At 56.6% G+C, this 27,704-nt stretch overlaps 1 protein-coding gene across 1 annotated transcript; it reads right to left on the bottom strand.

Annotated features, from left to right (window-relative positions):
- Window positions 1-10,033: 10,033 nt before the first annotated feature.
- Window positions 10,034-26,068, bottom strand: GRK1 (G protein-coupled receptor kinase 1). The gene is made up of 7 exons (XM_010374829.2): window positions 25,135-26,068; window positions 23,399-23,526; window positions 21,742-21,899; window positions 20,161-20,244; window positions 13,700-13,824; window positions 12,001-12,202; window positions 10,034-10,626 (listed from the first exon to the last, which is right to left on the bottom strand). Exons 1-7 carry the CDS (start codon window positions 25,831-25,833, stop codon window positions 10,331-10,333), a joined length of 1,692 nt encoding a protein of 563 aa, XP_010373131.1. The 5' UTR covers window positions 25,834-26,068; the 3' UTR covers window positions 10,034-10,330.
- Window positions 26,069-27,704: the final 1,636 nt, after the last annotated feature.

Below are 27,704 nucleotides of genomic sequence, written 5' to 3'. Positions count from 1 at the left end.
CCTAGTTTTCTGCCCAGGCCTGTGAATCCCCTTCTTCCTCTTTCCTTCTTCTTTCTCCTTAGGGTTTAGACTTTGGAGAAACCAAAACAGAAAGACCTGCCTGGAGCTCCCACATGGACCCCTCCCTGGAGCCCCAGATTCCACCAGCCCCCACTGGCACGGGAGAGGAAGTAGAGGAAGAAGGTACATGCAGCCTCCAGAACAATGATCAGGAAGATTCCAGATCACCTGATCGGGCCACCTAGGGCAGGCGATTAGCCCCAATTCCACCTGGGGAGAGGGGCCTCTCTAACCATGCAGCCCTGTGCGGGGAAGTTGCTGCTGGGGCCTGCCGAAGGAATGGGTGTCCCCTGGAGTTCTAAGAGTCAAAAGTTGTGCCTTTTTTTGCATGAAAGCGGGGCAGGAGGAATTGGGGGTGGCGGTGGCCGAGGCACTACTGAGTTCAAAAGAAGCTCGTTGAGGGCAGGGACCTTCGCCCCAGTTCTCACGGGAGGCACCCCCTGAACCAAAGCCACAGAAGGACCACACGTGCCAAAAAAAAAACTGCCCAACTCCGACCAGCACCTGCTGGGCCCGGGCCACGGGGACGCCTGGTCCTCTCCTGTCCGTGCCCACCACAGCCCCCGGGCAGAGGACACGGGGGCCCCACTGGGGCCTGACTGCTGGGAATACCCACCGGCTTGAGCAGATGTGCGTCAACAAGACTCAGACAATGACGTGGACCCTAAGCATGTGGCAATTACATGAACCGTGAAGCTCGGTTCCTCCCGTTTGCTCAGAGCCTCCGCATCCTGGCCCCAGCTTGGGTGGGAGTCGTTGCTGAGGCACCTGTGTGTGCACGTGGCCTGGCTCTCAGCTCTCAGGGATCAGTAGTGCTGGCAGCAAAACATGACCCTTTCTGTAACAAAATACCCACGAAATGGAGCAGGGGATGAATAATGTAAGCCGAGCCATGAGGGAGCTGGAGGGGTTGCCCTGCCTATCTGTACAGGGTGTGGGGTGAGTGCAGGAAGGAGACAGGAGGTGCCCCCAGAGGCATGAATTTTTTAAAATTAAACACACTTCTTGCACTTTGCTAGAAGGCCTCTGTCACTGTGTGACCTGGGACCTCTCCGGGGCTCCCGGCAGGAAAGGCAGAATTACACCCCCCGGGAAGCCTGAAGCCCCCCTCTCACAGTCCCTGAGTTGGGCAACGGCGGCTCGCCAGCGCTTCCCATTCTAGGTGGCATTTCTCTAAAGGGCAGAGTGCAGCAGCCTCTGCATCACCCCGCTGAAGGGAGAGAGCCACGCCCTTTGCGGCTGTGAAACCAGACCCGCTGGACAGTTCGCCTCCAAGCACACAGTGCGTATTGGATGCTGACGGGCCGGGATGGCAGTGGGGCTCCTGGGACCCACGTGACGGGACTAGAGCTGAGGCTCAGCCAGTCGCCCCCACAAGGCCAGCGGGAGAACGCCAGGTCCATCACTCTCCACGCTGTCGTCCTCAAACCCCAGCAGGACGCCTCACCCTTGGTAACATTCCACCTTCAGCCCATTTGTCTTGGAAATAAAAAGGTTGAACTTGGAAGAACATTTCATTACTGTAATTGGGGCACTGGGGTTTGGTTCTTCAAAAATCAAATCAAGCCTTCTTATCTCCATTTTAAATTGCCTAGACAGAAACCGAGAGTCAATCTCACATTTATTTGTAATTTCATGTTATCAGATTGAGGTTTTCTTTCAAAACTGCTCTTCCATGGACTGGCATAACGCCTGTAATCTGTATGTTTCATTTGCAGCTGAGGCCCATTTACGTGTCTAAACACTCGCAGAGGGGACTGACCTCATTGTGAAAAAAACACGATGGGCCCCAGCCAGAGACCGCCTGCTTTTCGAGGACTCACTGTGGGGGAGCTCAGGTTGAGGGAATTGCACACTCAGCAAACTCACAGACTGCAGACAGGAACAAAGAGAGAACCGCCACTCTGACCGTATAATAAATAGTTGAGTAAAGGAATAAAATAAGAAGTGCTGAGCCTGCAGCCTGTGCTGGAGTTATCAGAACTGGCCCCAAATGTCCTGCAAGGCCATCTCAGGCACGGCCCTCCCTAGACACCAGCTGGCCCCGTAGGCACATCCACGCTGAGCTCCACGACCTCTCCTCATCCACGCTGAGCTCCACGGCCTCTCTTCATCCACGCTGAGTCCAGGGCCTCTCCTGCATCCACGCTGAGCTCCAGGGCCTCTCCTCATCCACGCTGAGCTCCAGGGCCTCTCCTGCATCCACTCTGAGCTCCACGGCCTCTCCTCGTCCACGCTGAGCTCCAGGGCCTCTCCTGCATCCACGCTGAGCTCCAGGGCCTCTCCTGCATCCACGCTGAGCTCCAGGGCCTCTCCTGCATCCACGCTGAGCTCCACGGCCTCTCCTGCATCCACACTGAGCTCCACGGCCTCTCCTCATCCACGCTGAGCTCCAGGGCCTCTCCTGCATCCACGCTGAGCTCCAGGGCCTCTCCTGCATCCACGCTGAGCTCCAGGGCCTCTCCTGCATCCACGCTGAGCTCCAGGGCCTCTCCTGCATCCACGCTGAGCTCCACGGCCTCTCCTCATCCACGCTGAGCTCCAGGGCCTCTCCTGCATCCACGCTGAGCTCCAGGGCCTCTCCTGCATCCACGCTGAGCTCCAGGGCCTCTCCTGCATCCACGCTGAGCTCCAGGGCCTCTCCTGCATCCACGCTGAGCTCCAGGGCCTCTCCTGCATCCACGCTGAGCTCCACGGCCTCTCCTCATCCACGCTGAGCTCCAGGGCCTCTCCTCATCCACGCTGAGCTCCAGGGCCTCTCCTGCATCCACGCTGAGCTCCAGGGCCTCTCCTGCATCCACGCTGAGCTCCAGGGCCTCTCCTGCATCCACGCTGAGCTCCACGGCCTCTCCTGCATCCACGCTGAGCTCCACCGCTTCCCCTGGGAAGCCCTGGCTTCCTTCCTTCTGCCGGCCCTCATGGGAGGGGCCGCTGCAAGAGTCTGCCCTGCTTTTCTCCAGATAACATTTGAGTCTGGAGAACCCCCTCTCCCCAGCCACCCTGTCAACGGGTTCTGGAGAGACTATGGGCTGGCGTCACAGCTTCCCCAGGCCTCACTACCCCATCCCATCCGAGGGGCTTCTGCCCAGAGTGTCCGGCTGCCCTGGGGTGCAAAGTCAGGGTGGCGAGAAGGCAGGGTCGTGGGGGCTGATGCAGCCCCAAATCTCTAACCTCATGTTTGCCTGACATTTCGCAGAGCTGCCCCTGAATGAAATTTCAGCTGCTGCCGTGACAGCCCTGCCTCTGTGACAGCTCGTCACGGTTTTGACATAGCCTCACTAAATCACTTTTTTTGTAATTATGAAGCTTTTTCCTCAAATTCCCAAAGCATAAGCTGCATGAATGTGCTATAGAAGTGTTACAAGAGAAAGCAGATAGTTAGAACAAATAGGCAAATAATTCTAATGCTGCCAAGAAAAACATTTTCTAAATTCTAAGAGGTCTTACAGCCTAGGAATTAACTCTGAAAAACTGGATGGGCAGTTAAAATGTGGAGGTAAAGGAAGATTAAATTGAGCTCATTAATTAGCTCATGCTGGTTAACTTTACAATGTTGGCAAAAATAAAGCTTTAAAATAACACATTATAAGCAAATGCCAGCCAGACACAGTGGCTCCCCATGCCTGTACTTTGGGAGGCTGAGGCAAGTGAATCATTTGAGGTCAGGAGTTCAAGACCAGCTAACCAACATGGTGAAACCCCATCTCTACTAAAAATACAAAAATTAGCCAGGCATGGTGGCGTATGCCTGTAGTCCCAGCTACTCGGGAGGCTGAGACAGGAAAATCACTTGAATCCAGGAAGTGGGGATTGCAGTGAGCCGAGATTGTGCAACGACACTCCAACCTGGGTGACAGAGCGAGACTCCATCTCAAAAAAAAAAAAGAAAGAAAATGAGAAAAATGTCAACTATGTGGGGAATGTTAATATCATCTTTCAAAGAATGACTTATTTTAATGTATATGATTGTCTCTAGACTATGGAAATGGTCGTTTTTTGTTGCTTTTAAAAGAAAAAGATTTTTGAAATGGGAAAAAAAGAAATAGCCACAATGAAAAGTTATAATCGGCTTCCATTATCAGCAGATATTGTAATCCCAAGTAGGATAAATTCAAGTAGATCCACACCTAGGCACACTGTAGTCAAACTGTTGAAGGTTGAAGATGGAGAAAAAAATCTTGAAAATAGCAAGAGAAACCTACTCATCTAGCTGAGGAGCAGCAGCATGACTGATGGTCAACTTCCCTTCAGAAATGAAAGACGCCAAGAGGCAGCAGAACCACAGGTTCAGTGCTGAGATCTCTCAGAGCTGTCAAGTAAGCATTCAATACCCACCTAAACTATCCTTCAGAAGCAAAGGGCACTGGAGGCAGGGGAACCACAGGTTCAGTGCCTCAGTGTCTCAGAGCTGTTACATAAGAATCCAGTACCCAGCTAAACTATCCTTCAGAAATGAAGGCAAATGAAGAAATTCCAAAATAGACAAAAACTGAGAGAAGATATTTCCAGTAGACAAGAATATAATACAAGAAATACTAAAGGGAAATCCCCCAGGCTAGAATCCTGTGGCTGGGATGAAACGCGCAGGTGCCCAGGGAGGGACACGGAGGGTGCTTGCACAGGGGCTCAGGAGGCACAGGGCTGGCATTCTCAGGACCCAGGACTGGGGCCCTCCTGCTCAGCTCGCCCTGGACCCACTGGAGGGCAACTGGGATCCACAGGAAGAAATAAAAGACACTGGAAATGGTGAACATATGGTTGAACACACAGCCATGTAGATGGAATTGTTTCTCTTTTCTTCTCTTAATTTACCTACAAGACAGAAGATTTTCTCCAGGCAGCAGCTTCCTGGGCTTGGGATGCATTTCAAGGCCCATCAGAAAATTGTATTGTTTTTTGTCATTACAAGAATACTGCTAGGACGAACATGAACACAGGGATGCGAAGTGTCCACATAGCCCCAGTTCTTCAGAGGCCTCCCTCTTATCCAGGGCCCTCTTTATCTGACAGCTTGTACAAAGCCTTGCACATGGTTGAACAGGTTTGTGGGGAAGAATAGAAATGTTATAAATCTGATTTACAAGAAACGTCAGGTCATTCAAGGCCGAAGCCCTTGAGGAAATATTTACTCCCTCAAATCGGGCAGGTGTGGACCGAGTGCCCAGCACCACTACAGCACAGGGGGGATGCGAGAGGTGCCTGCAGCTCCAGCCATTTCTCCTCCAGGGGAGGAGACCAGAGGCAGAGGGAAAGCAGGCAGCTCCCGCAGGACAGCCCTGAGCCAGCGTGAGTGGTGGGGGAAGCTCCCGGTGCTCACTGCAACAAGGAAGATGCGTGAGCAAGTGCGGACACCGGGGACTCAGCCCTGACTGTTGTGGCAACGTTGGCATCTGCCAGCCATATGGAGATGAAAATGAAGGCATGTCACATGCATGTATGTATATAGAGGTGTATGTGCACGTGTGCACCTGTGTATAATTCTGAAGGAAAGACTGTGACTTGGAAATCATGTCACAATCCAGGGAGTCCACTCTTCCTTATTAACTTTTATTTTTACCCTTTTTTATTTGAATACAAATTGCAGGTTTTGTTTTTTACAAAAGGAAAGGTCATGTGGCATTGCTCCTCAGCCCCCTGGCGGCCTGCGGCTCCCCTGGCTGCAGCATCACTAAGGCAGTGTGGTGGGCTGGCCCCGAGCTGCAGGTGCACACGCTTACCCAGGAGGTTGACAGTCGGACGTTTCTTGCCATGTTTTTGGCCCCAGCATGAGCTGATCACATCAGCCGCCTCCACAGATGAGACAAAGCCACCTTGCAGGGATTCCCACGGGCTTCTAGGAGCGCTGGCCGTGGCCCACATTAAGGATAAGAGGATTGAAGCTGAGGGCTTCTCTGCAGAGGGTGTGCCTATGCCTGCCTCACTGCAGCCAGATGCCCAGATGCCTGGGACTCTTGATGTGCGGCCCCACCCTTTGCTGACCCCCAGGGAGATTACAAACCCAGACCAGCCAGATAGCTGCTGGGCAGCAGAGTGGGGCATTGCTGGTCCAGGCAGCACCAAGAGAGAGCCCAGGGAGGGCAGCAGGGGGTTGACCCCGCTGAGGAGAGAGTATTTGCCCAGATTCAGGGACCTGAAACCCCAAGACTGCCCTAAACAGAGGGCCCAGATGAAGAGTCCACAGAGATATCTGCATGGAGGGCACTGAGCCATGTGCAGCAGCACCAAGCAGGCAAGAATGGCCCTGGATGCCTTCCTCCATCCCAGCTCAGCCCTGCAGAGCCAGAGGCCGAGGCTGGCCATGGGGAGCAGGGCGGTTCTGCAGGCAGGTGGGCATGAGACACGGGCACCACCTCTGTCAAGACGCTGCAGCCCTGCAGGTAGAGGGCCCGAAGCTCATCACATGTGGAGCTGTGACCGTCACGGGGCCACATGCACTGAGCCCCTGAGGGGAGGCTGTTGCTGCCTGGGTGGGGAGCCACGGGCGGGGGCCGGCCGTTTCTGAGCTCCGGAACTGAGCAGGGCCCCCCGGGGTGTCTCTGTGGGATCATTGACTCAGCATTTGTGATATATTTTCTCCATGGGACACGAAGTTTTAGAAGTTTTTAAAAATAAAGTGACAATAGGCCGGGCGCGGTGGCTCACGCATGTAATACCAGCACTTTGGGAGGCCAAGGCCAGTGGATCATGAGGTCAGGAGATCAAGACCATCCTGGCTAACACGGTAAAACCCCGTCTCTACTAAAACATACAACAAACTAGCCGGGCGTGGTGGCGGGCGCCTGTAGTCCCAGCTCCTCGGGAGGCTGAGGCAGGAGAATGGCGTGAATCCGGAGGCAGAGCTTGCAGTGAGCCAAGATTGCGCCACTGCACTCCAGCCTGGGTGACAGAGCGAGACTCTGTCTCAAAATAAATAAGTAAATAAAAAATAAAGTGACGACAGGGCTTTCGAATGCCTTGTATGAATGCATGGGGCCAGCCTGAGTTTCATCAAGGGATGAAAACACCACTCAGCTGACCCAAGAGATGGCAGAAGCCAAAAACGAAGCTGCTTTTGTGGTTTTAACCAAACGGGTTGCCTGTGCAGTGGAACCACTGCTGATCTTACAGATAAATATATAATCTGCAACAGGCTTGCCAGAGTTAATCAAAAGAAAACTGCACAACATCCCATTAAATTTGAATTTCAGAAAAATGATGTATTTTTTAGGACAAGTATGTCCCACACACTGCATGGGATAGACTTACACTAAAAAATGATTCCATATTTACCTGAAATTCAAATTCATTGGGATGTCTTGTATTGTGTCTGGCAACCCAGCCCTAAGACAGGCAGAGGGGTCTTGCTGGTGGGCCTGGGGGGCCACGGGGCTCCTCTCCGGCACGGAAGCCAGGCTCCCCTCCACTGCCGTGACCACTCACAGCTCCTCCAAGCCCCCGATCCCAGTAAAGCCGGGACATGATTGCTCACTTGTCCAGGGTCATAGGAATGCAAAGCAGGTTAAAATGGGCTTAAAAAGTCAGAAATGGAGTCTTTCATGTTCCAGAGTGTGGTGAAGTCAGATTGATAACCATTACCTAATCTATGTGTATCATTCTAGAAAACAAAACGGGAGGGCCGAGGCAGGCAGACCGCCTGAGGTCAGGAGTTCAAGACCAGCCTGGCCAGTATGGTGAAACCCCATCTCTACTAAAAATACAAAAATTAGCTGGGTGTAGCCAGGCATGGTGGCTCATGCCTGTAATCCCAGCACTTTGGGAGGCTGAGGCGGGTAGATCATGAGGTCAGGCGATCAAGACCATCCTAACATGGTGAAACCCCATCTCTACTAAAAATACAAAAAATTAGCCGGGTGTTGTGGCAGGCGCCTGTAGTCCCAGCTACTCGGGAGGCTGAGGCAGGAGAATCGTTTGAACCCAGGAGGCAGAGGTTGCAGTGAGCTGATATTGTGCCACTGCATTCCAGCCTGGGTGACAGAGAGAGACCCTGTCTCAAATAGAAAAGAAAAGAAAAGAAAGAAAGAGAAAGGAAGAGGGGAGGGGAGGAGGGGAGGGGAGGGAAGAAGGAAGAAGGGAGGGAGGGAGGGAGGAAGGGAGGAAGGAAGGAGAAAGAGTGGACACGGAAATCTGTCCGGCAGCTTCCCACGGGCCTCCTCCTGGGCCTGCCTGGGTCTGCTCAGGTGCACCTGGATGGGCAGCTTTAGGTCAAAAAGCACTGGACACCCCAGAGCTTCTCCTGAACATCCCACGTCTCAGACGTGTCAGACGCTCAGAGCCAGGACAGGAGGAGGCCGGGAGGTTTATTCTGCAGTCCAGGTTTGCTTCCCAAGAACAGTCTGCAGGTGTATGAGGCACCTGGACAGGACACGGGAAAGTCTCCACAAAACCAGCCGACGTGGAGTTCTGTTGGGGTTCCGTGGGAAGACATGCTCCTAACCCTGCAGCGAAGCCGACTTGGGATCTGTGGGAAGATGTGCTCCTCACCCAGGCGCATGGCCTATCTTCCCTCCAGAAGATCTAAAACCACATAGGAGGGAGTTGGGTCTCCATTTTGGCTGCAGTCAGCAAATCTCCAAAACTGTGGATTGCCAGGGTCTTCTCCCCAACAAGAAGAGAACGACCTGGCAGCCTGGGGACTGTGAGGGCACAGGCCCTGCCCACTGCAGCGCTGACTCTCAGGCAGTTGTCTCTGCCGCTTCTGGGAGACATGCTGAGACCCCCCCAGTCCAGGCTACAGAGGACCCATCTCTTCCACTCCCTGCAGGACATGACACCCCCAGGTGGGACTTTCCCAAGCCACCCTATCTCCATCAATCACATCATCAGCCACTCGCCACAGTCCGTCTCGCCAAATGAGAGTAGACAGGGCTTATTTCTACCACCAGCTCCGCCCCAAGGCTCACGGGGACATCCCACCGTCTTCTCTCCCTGTGACCACATGTGGCGGGGCCAGGCTCCTTCTCCCACTGGCACAACAGTGGCCGGGGCTCGAAGGAAGTTCTTTCCTAAGAGGAGCTCAGAGACCCTCTCTGGAAAGGAGTCCTCAGGCCCCGCATCACCACCCCTTCCCTGTGGCTTGGATGGACTCCCTCTGAGCCCGCCACTGAGGCCACGGAACCCAGGCCAGCACCACCGGCCCTCAGGAGGGAGTGTGTCCTGGAGGCAGTTGTAACGGAACTCACTTCTCGCAGTTAAAACACACAAAGCACTTGGGGAGCCTTCGGTGTTCAAAGTGCAGTTGGAAATGCCAGGAGCATTGTGGGTGGGGCTGGGCTGTACGAGAGGGTGGGCCACGAATGTTTTCCAGGCTACGGCTTTAGGACCCCAGTGCTGCTGTTACTGGGAACACAGAGAGGGCTGCAGCAAGGAGCTCTGTCCCTGTGCACAAGGCCCGGGTCTCAAGTGTCCCTGGGAGAGGAGACGGACCAGCCCCGGTGGGGGGAGGGGTCAGAGAGCACACGGTCCCGGCTTTGCCCGCCAATAGCAGCTGGGGTGCTTGCGGGGCTCAGGGTCCAGACAGAAAACATTTGCAGCCCCCCAGCTCAGGGGTGGGAACTTTGCACCAGCTACCATCAGCTGGACACCGAGATGAGGAGACCCCGAGAGGCACTGAGACCCCCAAACGCCACACCCATTCCCCTCCTCCCAACAGCCCAACAGAGCCTGCGCCTGGCAGATGCGGACCACGGCCCCCCGGCGTGCAGGAGACCACGTGGCATGCAGGCCAGCAGCACAGGGCCCGGGCACCCTGGGAGGCAGGAGCCTGCACAGAGGGACCTGCGGGGGCCGATGTCCGGCCCTCCCCAGTGGGGCCCGGGGTTGTGGCCAGGGTTCACCAACCCCTGACCTGGCCACAGTGCACTCCCACTGAGGAACGTGGCTCTGGGAAGCCGATGGATAAGGTCTTGGGAGGCCCAGGCCGAGTCTCTGCCTCTGACCGCACAGTTGGTCACTCACCAGTGCCGGAGGCTCCCTGAGAGTTTGTAGATTTTTGGCTTACTCCCTCTGGAGAGTCTTATGTCCTCTCAGTGAAATGGAGCGAAAGGACTGAACTATGCGGTCGGGGGCTCACGGCACCAGGGTGTGCGTCTGGCGGCTCAGGACGACACAGGCTTTCTCCTCCTTGGGCCGCAAGGAGACAGCGTGATGGGGACCTGGGTGGAGGGAACCGTGTGTCCCCTTGCTGGCGGACCCCAGGCTGGCACCATGGAGGCAGGCGGCCCCCACCGAGCCCTGTGGGTCCTTTTCCTCCACGTAGACTCTGGGGTGTCACCTAGGAAACCAGACACATTCCTGACTTGGATGAGGAGCCAGAGCCCCCGGAGATGCCCTTCATGTCATCTGGCATCTGACCGTCCGAGCGCCACACGTTCAGCTCGCCGAAGATGCCCGTCTCGATCATCTCCTCCTGCCAGGGGATAGGGCAGTTGCCAGTGGCGAATTCCTGAAAGAATTCTGTGTCTGTTTTGTCAAAGACCACACCTTTGACAGTGGAAAAGGCACCCACGTCCTGAATATCCTTCGCGTAGACAGTTTTGGAGTCTGGGATGAAAGGGGGTATCAGCATCCCTGTGGGAGACAGAAAACACAGAGGCAGGCACCTCGCGCGGGGAAGGAAGCGCCGTTTAGCCAAAAAGCCCGTCTCCCCCGTGGCTCTGAGATGCACAAAGGCCTTTGGTAGCTCTTCCTTGGGGAAGTGTCCCTGAGGCTAACAGAAAAAGCCCGGTGTGCCTGGAAGGCCTCTGGTTTCCCTGAGACCACACAGCTGGGGCTTGTGTGGGGCCGGAAGAAGCCCGAGATCCCAGGGCCCATTTTGGAGCCTTCTCGTGAAAGGGCCTGGCGCTCACATCTGCCTCCTTGGGAGCCTCCCCTAGGGCCTCATCATGAAGCCGTCTCCTCCCAAGTACCCCCTTCCCCTGGGGCCCCGTCCCCACTGGGGCTTCCCCTGCACACTCTGCAAACCGCAGACCCCAGGTGCTTCAGCACTTGCTCCAGTGAACATGGCAGCTTCCTCCCAAACTAGCGTCCCTCCCTGACGCACCACGGCACCGATGGCCAGGCACAGCCAGTCACAGACATCAACATCCCCAGTGGGTGGGTGGACCCCTCCTCTCAAGGGTCCCCTCCTCATCCTGTGACCCCTTGGAGCCCCCTTGGGCTCCCTGACCTCAGCCATCCTTGCCTTGCTGGGCCTGCCCAGGGCACCTGCCTGGCAGTCACTGCTGTGACGCCAATATACGAAAACGACTTCTCATTTGGGGGATCTCCTGCTCTCTGGTCACCCGTGGCCCTGTCCTAAGTTAGTCACACTGCACGTGGCCTGACCCTTCCACCTGACCACAGGGTTCTAGAGAGCATGGCTGTGTCTCAGACGCACAAGTGCACGAACACACACACACACACACGCACACACACACACATGCACACACATGCACACTCGTGCACACATGCATGCACACGCACATACATGCGCACACACATGCACATACACTCATGCACACACGCACACACATGCACACACGCACACACACACATATGCACGCACATATGTGCACACATAGTATCTTCCACATCCACTTGACAAGCAAGTGCTGGTGGGTGGATGACTTTCTCCCCGGCAGACAGCCTGAGCCGCTGGCCTCTGTTTGATCGCGGGCTCCCTCCAGCACCTGGGGACGTGGTGGAAGGTTTGGGTCTCGAGGTCCCAGTGCAGCCGGCATGTTTCCTGCCTCCTAGCGCACCCAGAGCCCTCTGGCCTGATGCCAGCTCCATCGGCTTGTCCTGGGGCTGGGAGAATGAGTGGAGGACTGGGGGCCTTGCTGGGGGCAGAGGGAGAGCCTCGGGGGTCTCAGGCACTCCTCCCTGCTGACTCTCACAGGCTGGACCAGGTGGCCACACAGCACAGACCCCCTCTCTCCCTGGGGCTGAGGCGTCCAACAGTACCGGCCTCCAGCTGTCTCCAGTTAAGGTCCTTGAAGAGGAAGTGGGTGCGGAGCTTGTCACAGGTCTCGTCTCTGAACCCCAGGCGCTTCTCCGGGTCCTTCTCCAGCAGCGCCTCGCAGAAGTCCTTGCTGGCCTGGCTGAACTTGTCAGGGTACTTCACGGGCTCCGAGATGATCCGCTGCTTCAGTTCCTTGTTCTCCACCTGCAGGGATATGCATCGCCTTAGCCCTGCCGCACCTGCCTCTCTTGGGTGGTCAGACCAGACCACAGCTCCTCCCAGAAGAGCCACTGCTCACCCACGTGGGTGGAGGACCCGTGAGGCCTTGTGCCCCTCCCCAGCACAGCAGCATTTGAGGCTCCAGTCTCAGGAATGGAATCCTAAAGGTGAAGCTCCCAGGAGCCACAGGTGGGTGCTGTGCATCTTAGGGACTCTGTCTGACCCACCCCCAGCACAGCCGCAACCCACCGAGGAAGGAGGAGAGACAGGAAGCTGAAGGCCAGCATGGGCCCAGCTGGGGAGCAGCCTCTGTTTTCACTCTGCCATGGCGGACACGGTGGCTCTGTGGTCTTCAGGAGCTGTGCCAAGGTCTCACTTCCCCACCAGAGGCCCCACCGGTGGGCACAGTGTGAAGGGGGCTGCTCAGCCCCCAAGGCCCCTGGATCAGGCCATCGATGCCCCTCCCATAGACATCCCCTTGCCCTGGCAGCCCACACCTGCGCCACGTCCCACAGATGCAGAGTGGCCACGGGCGTGTTAGAGTCCCGGGACGACTCTGCTGCAAAACCTGTCTTGGCGGGACGGGTCACATGTCCAGGGAAGTCAGGAGGGAGGGGGTGGGCATGGCCCAGGTGGCATCGAGGGGGCGATGGGTGACCAGGGAAGAGCCACACCCCTCCAGCCCAGTGGGACTCTGAGATGGTGGCCTTCTGGCTCTGTGCGGCCCCTCCCTCGGTCCAACGAGAGGCAGCCCCAGCCCTGAGCTCTGAGTCAGCTTCACTGGGGAAAAGCCAGCTTTGCTCCACTTGTCTCGAATAAGGGACTGGCACCTCCCAATGTTATCTCTATTTGCAGTTCTGGTGACCTAGGAGCCGAGACAGCCCAGGGGGTGCTCAGAGGAGACCCAGCAGCCCAGAGCAGTGCTGGGCCCACCGTGGGCTGTGGGGTTCTTGGCATCTGGGGAGAAGGGGAGCTTGTGCTACAACAGCAAGGGATAAGACCGTCCAGGGAGGGGGAGCCCACTCCAATGTCCCAGGAGCCCCGGCCTCGCCAGTCCCCAGGGGATGAAGCTGCACCCCATGAAGGTGGCTTGTCCTGCTGCCCAGGGTCTGGGGCCACAGTGGGAAAAGTCACCCTCCCTTCTCCTGCCTGCCCCAGAGGGACCGACCCAGCAGGGCCCTCAGAGGCTGAGTGGTGGTGTGCTCTCCGGTGGGAGGGTCTGCCTGCTCTGGGGCACAGGGTGACTTGGAATCCCTCAGCCCTTCCACCTGCAGGCCTCAGGGGCTGGGAGCGTCACTCATCGAGACAGAACAGCATGGCCCAGGAGCAAGACCCCAGGACGTGAATCTGTGACCTCCCCACCCCAGGGCCCACAGAACAACTCCCAGGTCTGCCCCAGTAACAGACCCCATCGCTGCCCCGTCGCCAATGAGAGCCAGGGCACCAGGGTGGCTGCAGGGACACCTGCCGGCCACCTCCTACCTTCTCTCCACGGGCTCGGAAGGGTCCTCTGGCCGCAATCATCTCATACAGGGTGACCCCCAGGGCAAAGTAGTCCACAGAGAAGCCATACTCCTCGCCCTGCAGGAGCTCGGGGGCCATGAAACCTGCCAGCAAGGGACATTGCGGGTTCAGAGGCAGTCACCTCCATGGCGGGCATGCACTGCGGCAATCGCAAGACTGATGCTCTGAGGATGCATCCCCCGGGGCCTCAGCACTCTCCACATTTGGGACCTGAATATCCTTTGTGGAAGGGCTGCCCTGTGCGTTACCGGGTGCCGAGCAGCACCCCAGACTCTGCCCGTGGGGTGACAGCAGCACCCCCAGGCTGTGACAACCAAAAATGTCCCATGCCCACTCCAGTGCTGGGCACAGGGCGGGACTTGTTGACTGTAGCTGCACTGAGGCAGCCTTCCTGGACTCTTACTGGGGAGAATCCAACATCAATATCTTTTGAATTTTCCTCTTGAGCTGGTCAGATCATGCCGAGGTGGGTCTACCACATTCTGAGAACCAAGTTCGGAGGAGGCCTGCGGAGCCCCAGCCGTCGGTCACTCTCCTCTTCCTCAGCTGTCGGCCTGTTCTCCAGTTGTCCAGTGTCCCAGGAGTGCTATGGGTGTGTCCTCTCCAGAGAGGCAGCCCCAGTTGTCTGCCAAGAAGGCCCTTAGCTGCAGGGACTGTCCCTTAGCTGCATGGGAGGACGGGTCTGGGCACAGCCACGGGGGCTGTCTCAGGATGGAGGGACAGGTCTGGGTGCAGCCACGGGGGCTGTCTCAGGATGGAGGGACGGCTCTGGGTGCAGCTGCTCTCCTGTGCAAAGTCACCTTTGCACAGACACCAAGCACTGGGCACTGACTGTTCCGTGCTGCTTCAGGGGGCTCTGGCAGCAGCTTAGCATTCTGCTTCCTCGTGTCAGCTGCCGGCTCCCCTCACCCATCGTCAGTCTTTCAGCTGCCATGACGCTGCCACTCACACCCTCCTTTGAGCATGTGGGTTTGTGCTTTTAGCGAGATTCCTTCACTGCCCCCGTCCCTGGACTTCAGAAGGGAAAGCACATCACATGTGTGTCCAGCCATCGACTTTGCCCACGAGAGTATCTGAGTGTCTGCTTCCCGACACTTCACTAAATTCCAAACACACTTTCCACTCCTCACTCTGTGCTCTGGCTCTGCCAGCGGATCAGGGAGCAATGGAGCCGGCAGCCTTACTCACTCATCTGTTGGTGTCTTGTTAACGTCGAGGCAGATCTCTAGGCTCAGCACTTCCACACTCACAAACACGCCTGCTCTAGGTTCGTGCCTGGAAGCCACGCCAGGCTCACGTATGTCTGTCTAGTTTGCTGAAGCCGAGTTCTCTGCCTGGTCCCACAGTCTCAGCTCGAGGCCTCTGCACCCTAAAAGGCGCCTCCCCTCACCGTGGCCTGACTCTGAGGCAGCCAAGCACCTCTCAAGCCCTTCCCAGCTCCTCCTCACAGAGAAGACGGAATCCAGTGTGGACTGTGGCCTCCAGGCACCCCCACGCTGCTCAGGCTGGCACAGGGTCCTCTCCTCTCCTCCCCACCTCCAGCTGAGGCTTGCCCACCTACCTGGCCTTGTCCACCTTTTGTGGCTCCCTGCAGACCCTGCCAGCCAGGCTGTGCCCTCCCCGGCCCTTCCGCCCTCTCCATGGTATCCCTCCTTCTTCACAGAGATGAGGTTCAAGGCCACAGCCACGCACTGAGGTTTCCCTCTCCTTGTGAGCAAGCTTCCCCTCCAGGGCGGAAACTGCAGATCCCACCTGCCTCAGCTCAGGCACTTCCATGGTCCAGCCCTGTGCCTGTTCCATGGAGCTGGGGCGTCTCTGAGTGATGGCCGCAGACCCTCCAGGCCCCGCTGCGATGCCACCATGGTGATGAGCACAGCACTTGCTCCAGCCTGCCCTGAGTGCCAGGCACAGCAGTCCACTATATGCCATGAGCTCACCATGGGTACTCCTCATCGCATGGGTACTCCTCATCGCATGGGTACTCCTCATTGCATGGGTACTCCTCATCGCCATGGGTACTCACGATGGGGATGTGCAGCAACTTGTCCAATGCCATGGCCCACACCCCACAGCCCACAGTCCACAGCCCACAGGCCACTGTCCACAGCCCACAGGCCACGGTGCATGGTCCACAGGCCACAGCCCACAGCCCACACCCTACAGCCCACAGTCCACAACCCACAAGCCAGTCCACAGACTGTGGGCTGCCTCCATGAGTGCTCTGCCCTCTTGTCTCCAGTGGCCATAGCCATGAGCTCTGGTAAGTCAGACTCCAAGAGAGGTTCCGACACCTGCCTGGCCCCCGAGCCAGCTCTGTGTGGCACATGGGGCCTGTGTGAGCTACGTCAGCTCCCCAGCTGCCACCCAGGAGAGGCCAGCCCAGCACACAGTGGTGGACAGACCCGTTGGATGGCCCCATGACGGACATCCTGGGACTGGGCAGAGGGGCCGCAGGCTGGGGCATGGGGGCTGCTGGGGCTGGTCAATTCTGACATTTCTGGGTCAAGGTCCTTCCTGGTCCTTCACAGTGTCTGAGGGCCAGGCTAATGTGGCCACAGAATGCTTTTTCCCCAAAAGAGTCGCAGGAACCCTCCTCCACAGAGCCATAGGCCCTGAATATGCCCTGCTGGTCCAGGATTACACTGACATCAGAATTCTGCCCAGACTCCGGGTAGGAACTGCTCACATGATCACAGCCTCTAGACCCACCCAGAGCCTTCTCAGCTCCAGACCAGGCACAAGCAAGGCCCATCAGACCGCAGGCTCCTGTCAGTTCCTGGGCCAAGGAGCCCCCCAGCCCTCTTGGCCTGACCCCATGACGCAGCCCGGACGGCGCACCTGTTTGTGCCCCAGGCCTCCCAAGGGACCTGCAGCCACGCAGCGGCCAGTAAATATTGACAGAAAGCGTGAGGGAGCCAGCTCTATCTGCTCTGTTCACAAATTCTCCCGCCCCTGAACTCAAACTGAGGACCAGGCATGACCAGCCCCGCCCTGTGCACACTCCTGGGCTGGCACAGCACTGGCAAGGGGGAGTCCCCGGACAGACTCCTGATGGCTGTGGTGTCTCTCTCTCTGCGTGGGGGAGCTGTGTGGGAGGGTGCGAGAGTGCCAGGAAGAAGGACGCGGACTCTGGGGCTTTGCTGAATTGGCCCCGGCCTCCCAGCCTGCACCCTGACGTCAGCATCTCCAGGTCACTGTGCTGAGGTCACGGCCTGAGCCCAGCCCTGCTGTGTGCACCTGGAGCTCCGAGGAACGGGCACCGGTGAAGGCAGGGGGCCCCCTGGCGGCCAGCCGGGCCATCACACTCGGCCTCAAAGCTGGGCTCTTTCCATCCGTGAGGTTAGCTCTTCAAGTCCTGGCCTCAGAGTCCACCTGGATCTCCCCGAAATGCGTGAGGCGGCTACCACCCACGTGGTCACACCCAGGCTTGGCAAGGATCCCAAAGACTTGAGGGCCACAGTACCCACCATTTCTACAGACCCAGAAAGAGGCTTGGATCATCTCACAAAGAACAGGTGCCACCCGAGGCTTCCTTGAGCCATGGGATCCCCCAGGGTGAGCTGCCTTCCAGAAAGTTCTCAGACCTTCGACCACTGGGTGCCTTTCACAGAGCCCTAAGCACTCAGTGGCTACTGAATCCCACATCCAGATTGCAACCCAGCCGTGAGGGGTGTGAGCACAGAACTGCCCTTCTTCAGAACTGTGGGGAAACAGTCCTTAGCCCCCATCCCGAGATGCACCTTCCCCTAAGTCCAGCTGGAGCAAGGATGTCCCCATCTTGGCCACGGCACAGACACACCCAGTGCCTGAGCAGCCACATGGGAGGATCCGAAACACCAGCGCACACACAGCCCACCAGGCGACAGCACCGCCTCCCCAGAGCCAGAGCAACCCCGGGGAAGTGACAATCTCTGCAAATCCCAGCAGAAGTGAGCCCCAACACGTGGACCCTCAAGACTGCAGAGGAGGGAGGAAGAACTGAAATTCACAGTGTGGCTGCTGTACACAGGCGCCGGGCACACAGCGTGTGAGGTCTTCTCAGCAAGCCCATGCACCGAGTGCTAGCAGGAGGCTCAGAGGTTAAGTAAAGCACACAGGCCACACGCCAACAGGTGCTGGACCCAGAACACGGACCCCACTCTGCTTGACTGTGGGGGGTCTCCTCTCCTCCGCAGGTGTTGTGAGCCTCCCCGCCTGGGGGGAGGTGAGAGGAGATGAGACGGGATGGGAGAGGCAGCAGGATGCACCGTGCATGTGCACTCACACACAGGCACACGGACACACGTGTGTGCACAGAGATGCAGGCATGCACACACAGGCACACATGCACACGTGTGTACAAAGACACAGGCATATACATACAGGCACACATACCCACAGACACACATGCACACACACAGACACACATGTGTGCACAAAGACACAGGCATACACATACAGGCACACAGGCACAAGGACATGTGTGTGCACACAGGCATGTACAGGCACACATGCGCACACACACATATATGCACAAAGACATACACATACAGGCACACAGACACACGTGTGCACAAAGACCCAGGCATGCACACACAGGAACACATGCACACACAGACACACATGTACACAGACACACGTGCACAAAGAGGCATGCATGCACATACAGGCACACAGGCACACAGACACGTGTGTGCACAGAGACATGGGCATGCACACACACACAGACACACGTGTGTGCACAGACGCAGGCATGCACACACAGACACATGTGTGTGCATAGAGACGCAGGCATGCACACACAGGCATATATGCACACACACACACGTGTGTGCACAGAGATGCAGGCATGCACACACAGGCACACATGCACACAGACACACAGACACGTGTGTGCACAGAGATGCAGGCATGCACACACAGGCACACATGCACACAGACACACAGACACGTGTGTGCACAGAGATGCAGGCATGCACACACAGGCACACATGCACACAGACACACATGTGTGTGCTCCAAGACTCAGGCATGCACACACAGGCACACAGGCACACATGCACACAGGCACACACACACACGTGTGCACAGAGACGCAGGCAGGCACAGACACACATGCACACTGTAAAATAAAAATATCTCGGGACCCAAAATCACTAAACTAAAGGGAAAAGTCAAGCTGGGAGCTGCTTATGGCAAACGCGCCTCCCATTCTATTCAAAGTCGCCCTCTGCTGACTGAGACAAATGCATATCTGACCACCTCCTCTGGAGAGACTAATCAGAAACTCAAACGAATGTAGCCATTTGTCTCTTATCTTCCTATGACCTGGAAGCCCCTCCCCACTTCGAGTTGTCCCCGCCTTTCCAGACAGAACCAGTGTTCATCTTACATATGCTGACTGATGTCTCCTGGCTCCCTAAAATGTGTAAAATCAAACCGTGCCGCGATCACAAGTTGTCAGGATTTCCTGAGGCCATCACGGACTCGCGTCCTCAACCTCAGCAAAATAAACTTTTTAAATTAACTGGTACCTGCCTCCGATTTTCAGGGTTCACAAAACTCACATACACATAAATGCACAACCACATAGACACCCTCAGACACAGGCACACACAGACGCCCATGTGCACAGACACACATATATACACTCACATGTACGTGATGTGCACACAGACACATATATACGCAAACATGTACGTGATGTGCACACAGACATATATACACAAACTCACACGTACGTGATGTGCACACACACATATATACACAAACTCACATGTACGTGATGTGCACACACATATATACACTCACATGTACGTGATGTGCACACAGACACACATATATATGCAAACATGTACGTGATGTGCACACACACATATATACACAAACTCACATGTACGTGATGTGCACACAGACACATATATACACGAACTCAAATGTACGTGATGTGCACAGACATATACACAAACTCACATGTACATGATGTGCACACACGCAAACTCACATGTACATATGTGCACACACATATATACACAAACTCACATGCACGTGATGTGCACACAGACATATATATGCAAACTCACATGTACGTGATGTGCACACACACATATATACACAAACTCACATGTACGTGATGTGCACACACATATATACAAACTCATATGTACCTGATGTGCACATACATATACACGAACTCACATGTATGTGATGTGCACACACATATATAACAAACTCACATGTACGTGATGTGCCCACAGGCACACATATATACACAAACTCACATGTATGTGATGTGCACACACATATATACACAAACTCACATGTACGTGATGTGCACACACACATACACAAACTCACACGTACGTGCATGTACACACACACACATGTACACAGGGACACACACAGGCACAGAGCCTCCTCAGCTGCGCTCAGACCCTTACCTGGGGTCCCTGCATAGCCCTTGGTCTTGCTCTGCCCGTCCAGCAGCTCCACAGCCAGCCCAAGGTCAGAGATCCGGACATTGCCTGAGAGGCAGACATAGTGGAGTCACCCCTGGCTGCACAGGTACCGGTGAGCCCAGAGCCACCTTCACACAAATGCACACACACAACACACACTATACCACACACACCACACAGATCACACCACAGACATCACACACCACAGACACCACACACACACAACACACCACGAACACCACACACCACGAACACCACACATCACACAGATCACACCACACACCACGGACACCACACACCCACACCATACCACACAGACACACCACTACTACACTATACATACCATACCACATGCAGACCACATAGACCATACCACACATACCACACCACACACAGACGTATCACAGACACACACACACCACACACAGACATACCAGGCAGCCATGAGGTCCCAGAGCCCAGAAGCCTCCCCTCCCTAGCCAGACTCACACACACACACCCCACCACCACACCACAAACATACACACACACCCCACACACACACCCCATGACCACACCACATACACACACACCAAACAGCCATAAGCACCACCCAGTGCCCATGATCCTCCCTTCCCCAGCCAAACTCACAGACACACTACACACAACCCACATGGTCTCAGACACACCACACTCACTGCACACTCACATACCACAAACACATTCCACAGACCACACACACAGCACATGCCAACAACCAAAGACTATATACACACCTCACACACACGTGCCACACACAATACCACACATACCACACACAATACCATATTTACATGTAGCACACCAGATACCACACATACCACACACAATACCAGAAGTACCACATACTACATCATACAGATACCACACACACGCCACACACAATACCACACATACCACGTACCACACCAGATACCTCACACCACACATACACGTACCAAGTGACCACGAGGCCCTAGCACCCCAGACTTACATACACCACACACACCAGACATACCACACAATCACACACCACAAACACACACCATATACCACACACATACCTCACACACAACACACACCCCACAAACCACATACACGTACACAGCACACACCATACACACGACAGCGGCTCCCTGGCTGACGGTGAAGGACGCAGGGTGTAGGGAAGAGGGCCGGTCGCGCTGCAGCTAGGCGTGGGTGTTGCCCACCGGGATCCTCCCATCCCGGCCCCCTGCACTCTCTCGGGCCCTGGTGCGTGTCTCGCACTTGCCTGACCTGCCAGCGTCGGGAGCCTAAACCCTTGTGTTTATTTCTGAGAAGAATCCCTGTGTGACGCCTCATTCAGGCAGAAGGAAGGTGGGGACTGGGCCTAGCAGACTCACCGTTCCCAGCTAGTTCTGCACCACAGACCCCTGCGCTCACTCCCGTGACTCCTGGTGCCCGATGACACCCCCGCTGTCCACGCAGCTGTCAACCCTCGTGAGGTTGTGCAGAGACCTCCAGGGAAGCTGCGCCCCGCCCTCCTCGGAGACCCCACCCCTCACCGCCACGGGCACCGCCTACCGTCGTTGTCCAGCAGCACGTTCTCAGGCTTGAGGTCGCGGTAGACGATCCGCCGCTGGTGCAGGTGCTCCAGGCCACAGATGATCTGCGCCGTGTAGAAGACGGCACGCGGCTCCGGGAAGCCGGGATTCTCTTCATTCACGTTGTAGATGTGGTACCTGGGGGCAGACACGCGGGAGCCATGTGCCCCGGGTTTAATGGGGAGTAAAATCATGGAAAGACAGAGCGGGGGCCTCAGAACCACGTCTCTCAGCCAGCGTTCTGGTCGTTTTGAGGCCTGGCCCCCCAGCGTCCCTGCAGAGGAGACCCCGAGGCCATGGTGGCTGGCGGCGTTAGCAGCTCAGGGACCCTGAACCCCAACAGCTAACGAGGAGAAAGTGCTGTCTACGTGCGTCTCCTGTCCCCCTGCTTCCCGGCGCGGGCTGCAGGTGCTGGAAAACAGCCCAGACCGTCTCAGGAAGAGGCCAGGCCGAGGCGGGACGGAGCTCCACAGGCCCCGAGTTCATCGGACTCGTGAAGGACTTGCAGCAAGGTGTTTCTTCTCAGCCTCTTTCCTCCCCCATAAAACATCATTTCTTATGTTTTCCATGGACAGGTTTTGCAGAGAAGCAAAACCTAACAAATAAAAGAAATGATTTAAACTATGTGGCACCAGGAGTATAGTCGCAGGAAACAGGAGAGGAGTCCCTGGAGCCAGGTGGACCACGAGGAGGCCAGTGCCACCAGGCCCTCCCTGGGCACCCCTGTGACTAAGCTTCCCAGTGCCCCCTCCCCTCCGCCTGGGCACCCCCGTGTGTGCGCTTCCCAGCGCCCCCTCCCCTCCGCCTGGGCACCTGGCATGGTGACTTAGTCTGGACTCACATTCCTCATCTGAAAAATGGGGCCACCAGCCTCACCTGAAGGAGTTTCCTTGGAAATTAAAAGCAGGTGAGAATGGGGCATGCTGCTGCCAACCACAGCCATGGCCCCTGCCCACCCCCAACCTTACGGGTATCAGACACTGTTAATCTTCCAACAATCTTTCAACTTAGATATTATTTCTTCCCATTTTATAGACCAGGAAACAGAACCAATCAATGGCTAAGCGGCCCAGGTACCAAGCGAGCCTGTGGTCTGATCTCCCACATGGGCCTGGGGCCTGCCTCAGTGATGGATTCAGGGCCAGGACTTTGTGGAGGCAGCGCCACCTCCTCTCTGCCGGAGAGTAGCAAGGCCATGGCCCCAGCTGGCCTGATCTTGTCTCCAGCTCCAGCGTCAGCCCCAGGAGTGGGCGCTGGTGAAATTCATCTTCATTTACTCTCCTGGTGCAAGGCCCTCAGCCCTGCAGAGGCCCCTGCACTGCACCACGCGTCCCCCACAGTACCATATGCCCCCCACACCCACACCAGGGCCACACACAAGGACGTGCCCTGACTGTCCGGTTGGGCGCCTCCCAGGCCCCTGCACCAATGTGGGTCCAGGGTGCATTGTTTCAGGAACCGGCGCCTACTGACAGCGAGAAGGGGACGGTGATGGGTGCAAGGCTTTCCCTCGAGGGCAGGCCTCGGGCCACCATGGCTCTGCACGCAGGAAGCAACCCCATCGGGCCCCCCGCCGCCAGAAACCCTGACCCAGTGGGACAGCAGGGTCCCCTGGTGCCCTCTGGACCAGCCTTTACCTGATGTCGCCTCCGTTCATGATGGTCATCACTAGACAGAGGTCAGCTTTGGTTTCAAACGCATAGGCCAGAGACACAATGAACCTGCTGTGCACTTTCATCAGAATCTTCTTCTCCACCATAGCACCCTGAAAAGTGAGACGCTGAGTATGTGACGGCTTTGAATAGGAAAGGGACCAGTGCATTGTAGAGACCTGGTGCACACGGCCACGCCCACTGCACACACAGCCACTAAACAGTCGCAAACATGCTTTAAATGCTCCTTTCACAGAGCAATTGCAAATGACTTCAAAACATGCCTGTACCCCCATTTCAGAAAACCAGACGTGTGAATTCCTTCACACAGGGGACTTCTGGTCTTCTGGGCCAGCCTCTGGCAAGGTGAGGCTCAAGCCCCAAGGCTGAGCAACATGGGTGAGGACCCCACCAGCCCCGCCTGCCCAATCTGGAGCCACAGTCCTCCCTCCTGTCTAGGCCACTGTGGGCTGAGCTCATAGACCAGCACCTCCCAAACCACCTCACCACTCTGCTTCGTTTTGTCTTTATTTTAAAACCTCACAATGCTCCACTGAATGAGTTTGTAAGTGTCTGGATAAGGAGAGCACACCCCTCTTTGAAGAGGGAATTCCTGATGTCGGAGGCCCCTTTCTGTCTGCATTCACACTGGGGGAGGTGTTCAGTTGATGTCAGTATGGAGTTCAGTTAGGTGATGGAAGTCAGGAGAAGAGGCTGACTGTTGGGTTAAATTTACAGTTAGATGTGAATGGCATGGTGTGGGAATTAGATGTCAAGAAAGCTAATTTTAAAAAATTACTGCTACAACCACATGGCATAGTTACCCACCCCGAGTTCCACGGCAAGAACACACGGATGTTCCAGGGCCTCTGCCCAGCGCCATGACCACCTGGTATTTCACCTTCACTAAGGGTTGAGGCCCTGCAGAGCCAGGGTGCACAGCAGCTGCTGCTTAACCCTAAGAGCTTCCTGTGCCCTCAACACAGCTGCGCGGTGGGAGAGGGACCAGGAGCTGTGTGGAGCCGAAGTGCAGTGGGCTGGCTTGGGAGATCACGTCCACACCCGGTGCAGCCACTGCCTCTCACCCTTAAGACCTGTAAGCAGCTTCTGCTGATCCTGCCCCAGATGCACAGTCTGACGCCAGCGGGCAGAGCGGATGAAACTTAGCTTGGCCTGCGTGCCCGTCGCTCACTCCCACCCCCAAGAACAGCACACTCAGGGGAACAGTTCCTGCATCCGACGTCACGCCAGGCTCCACCTCACAGAAAGTGTCATCAGAGCAAGGCTGCCTCTGTCCTGCCTCAGTTCCTCCTGTATTCACTGCCATCAGAGGAGCCAGGTCCCTGGAAAGTCTTCCACGGCCATGGCAAAGAATCCAGAGACCCTGCCCTCTTCAGCCTCCCGAGAGGTCCTCTTTCCCCCACACTTGAGGCAAGTCTGTGGTTGGTGAAAAGCTGATGAGCAAAGGTAACACGTCCCCACCCAAAAATGTGGAGGTCCCTCTCTGAGGAGGGATGTCCCCACCCAAAAATGTGGAGGTCTCTCTCTGAGGAGGGACTTCTGCACACGGACTAGAACTGCCCGTGACCGCACGGCTGCGGGGCGCCCACGTGGCGAGGCTGGCGAGGCACCACCTGTTAAGGGCCACCGAGCCCAACAGTGAGTTGGGGGCCCTCTGGACCCTGCTGCCCCATCCCTATTGGCTGGGCCACGCTGCTCACCTGGTAGCCCTTCCTCTTCTTCAATCGCTTCTTGTTCAGCTTCTTGCAGGCATATAGCTTGCCGGTCGCCTTCATCTGGCAGGCTGACACCTCCCCGAAACCCCCTTTCCCCAGGACCCTGAAGTCCAGGAACCAGTCCTCCCCCATGGGCTGGGCTTCCAGCCACTTCCACTGCAGGAACCTCAGGAAGTACAGGCTGCCCAGGTACTCCTGGAAGGGGGCTTGGCCCAGGTGTGCCAGGGTGGCCTGCAGCAGGGGCTGGAAGAGCCCGTCCAGGCTCTCCATGGGCCCCTCCTTAAACTTCACCACCATCCCCTCATCCAGGAAGCTGCAGAAGAGTTTGGCCTGGGGGTCCAGGTACTGGGCCAGGATGGTCTGGGCCTTCTGTGGCTGGAGGTCGTTGTCTGCTGTGTCATAGTCCTCGATGTCTTTCCAGAGCTCCAGGGCTGGCACGTGCTTCTCTGCCGATTGCAGGAACTGCTGAAAGAGCTTCTTGCCGATGGGCTGCTCCAAGCACAGGCTCTCAAATTCCAGGCTGAGGCTGTCACGGAGGCGCTCACACTGGGACAGCGGGGGCAGCTTGAGCTTGGCCAGATACTTCTTGTCCCGGGAGGGCTGGGAGCTGCTGCCGTCAAAGCTGCCTCGGGCGGCGATGAAGGCAGAGTTGGCCACCACGGTCTCCAAGGACCCGAAATCCATCCCGGAGCTGGCTTCCTGCCCGCTTCAGGAGTGGGGGCCCATCGGCCGAGGCCAAGCCGGCGGTGCTCACAGCAGAGCAGGCCTGACCACTGCCCTTGGCCTGTGGCCCGTCCCTGCCCTCGCTGGACAAGGGAGACGCCCTGGCCGTGTTGAGGGTGCCTGGGGACCACTGGGGAGCCCCTGGGAGCCCGGGGCTGACACAGCACCAGGCTAAATCCCAGCTGGGGTCACGGAGGACGCTTAGGAGTGGCGAGAAGGTGCTAGAAAAAGACAATCCCCTGAGCTCTTGGAATCCGATTAGCTCATTCTGCCTGGCCCTTTCCTCCCAGGGCCCACCTCGCTTTTCCCCGAGGACGACAAACAACTCCCAGGCTTCTGGGGCCCGGCTGGAGAGGCTCTCAAAGCTCTGTTCTGAGCTGCCCCGTCCACCCCCTGGCCTCAGCAGCCAGGCTCAAGCCTGCTCTTTCCTTGGGATGTGGGCCCGACGGGAGAGGGTGGTGCCAGGAGAAACCATAACTTACAAAGGCTGTTTTTCCCTACTCTATTTCATTTTTATTTTTAAGAAAATAGCAAGTGAGAAGAAAACCACCTGATGATAGGAATTGAGAGGAAAAAAACCCACAATGATCAGCTTCCTGGGGGTCTGTAGGTGAGACCACCAGTGCTTACTGAGGGGTCAGTTCCCAATCATTTTTCTTCTTCTCACCTGGGGTTTGCAAGCAAGGCAGGACTGTCAAGAGACAGTTGCTGGTGACACCAGGACCAGGGAGCAGAAGATCCCCAGAGCTACACCAAACCAAGGCTCCACTCAGAAGGATGCATGTGGAATACAGCTGGGGCACACCTAGGATATGCCTGGGGCACATCTGAGACACCTGAGACAGCTGGGGTGCACCTAGGACACACATGTGGGGCACAGCTGGGACACACTGTAGACAGCTGGGGCACACCTGGGACACATCTGGGCTGCACCTAAGGCACACCTGAGACACACCTGGGACACACCTGGGTTGCATCTGGGGCACACCTGAGACACTTGAAATGCAGCTGAGGAACACTTGGGACCCATCTGAGACACACCTGGGGCACACCTGAGATCCACCTGGGATACAGATGGTGCACACATAGGACACACCTGGGACAGCTGGGGCACACCTGGGATATGCCTGGGGCACAGCTGAGACACTGGAGACAGTTGGGGCACACTTGGGATGCACCTGAGACACACCTAAGACAGCTGGGGCACACCTGAGACAGTTGAGGCACACCTGGGATACAACTGCGGCATACCTGAGACACACCTGGGACAGCTGGTGCACACCTGGGGCACACCTGGTATGCAGCTGGGGCACACCTGAGACAGCTGGGGCACACCTGGGATACAACTGCGGTACACCTGAGACACACCTGGGACAGCTGGTGCACACCTGGGACACACCTGGTATGCAGCTGGAGCACACCTGAGACAGCTGGGGCACACCTGGGATACAACTGCAGCATACCTGCGACACACCTGGGACAGCTGGTGCACACCTGGGGCACACCTGGTATGCAGCTGGGCACACCTGAGACAGCTGGGGCACACCTGGGATACAACTGCGGTACACCTGAGACACACCTGGGACAGCTGGTGCACACCTGGGGCACACATGGAATGCAACTGGGGCACACCTGGGATGCAGCTGGGGCACACCTGAGACAGCTCGGGCACACTTCAGACACACCTGGGGATGGTCACACAAATTAGGAGTGTCAGCTTCATGAGGGCATGGCCCTGCCTTATTCCAGCACACAGTAGGTACTCAATAAAGGTTTAGAGAAGAACGAGAAGGAAGTTAGCAGGGGATTGGTTCCAGCTCACACAGGGAGTA

The sequence above is a fragment of the Rhinopithecus roxellana genome, chromosome 18, assembly GCF_007565055.1.
Source record: "Rhinopithecus roxellana isolate Shanxi Qingling chromosome 18, ASM756505v1, whole genome shotgun sequence".
Lineage (NCBI taxonomy): Eukaryota > Metazoa > Chordata > Mammalia > Primates > Cercopithecidae > Rhinopithecus > Rhinopithecus roxellana.
Note: the sequence above shows the minus strand (reverse complement) of the source record. Positions and strands in the feature narration are given on the sequence as shown.

Coding starts and splice junctions, on each gene's coding strand:
- GRK1 (XM_010374829.2), bottom strand. CDS start 25,833: ATGGATTTCGGGTCCTTGGAGACCGTGGTGGCCAACTCTGCCTTCATC. Junction 23,527..25,134: donor AGAAGAGGAAGGGCTACCAG/GTGAGCAGCGTG, acceptor CTCACTTTTCAG/GGTGCTATGGTGGAGAAGAA. Junction 20,245..21,741: donor CGTGCTGCTGGACAACGACG/GTAGGCGGTGCC, acceptor TCTGCCTCTCAG/GCAATGTCCGGATCTCTGAC.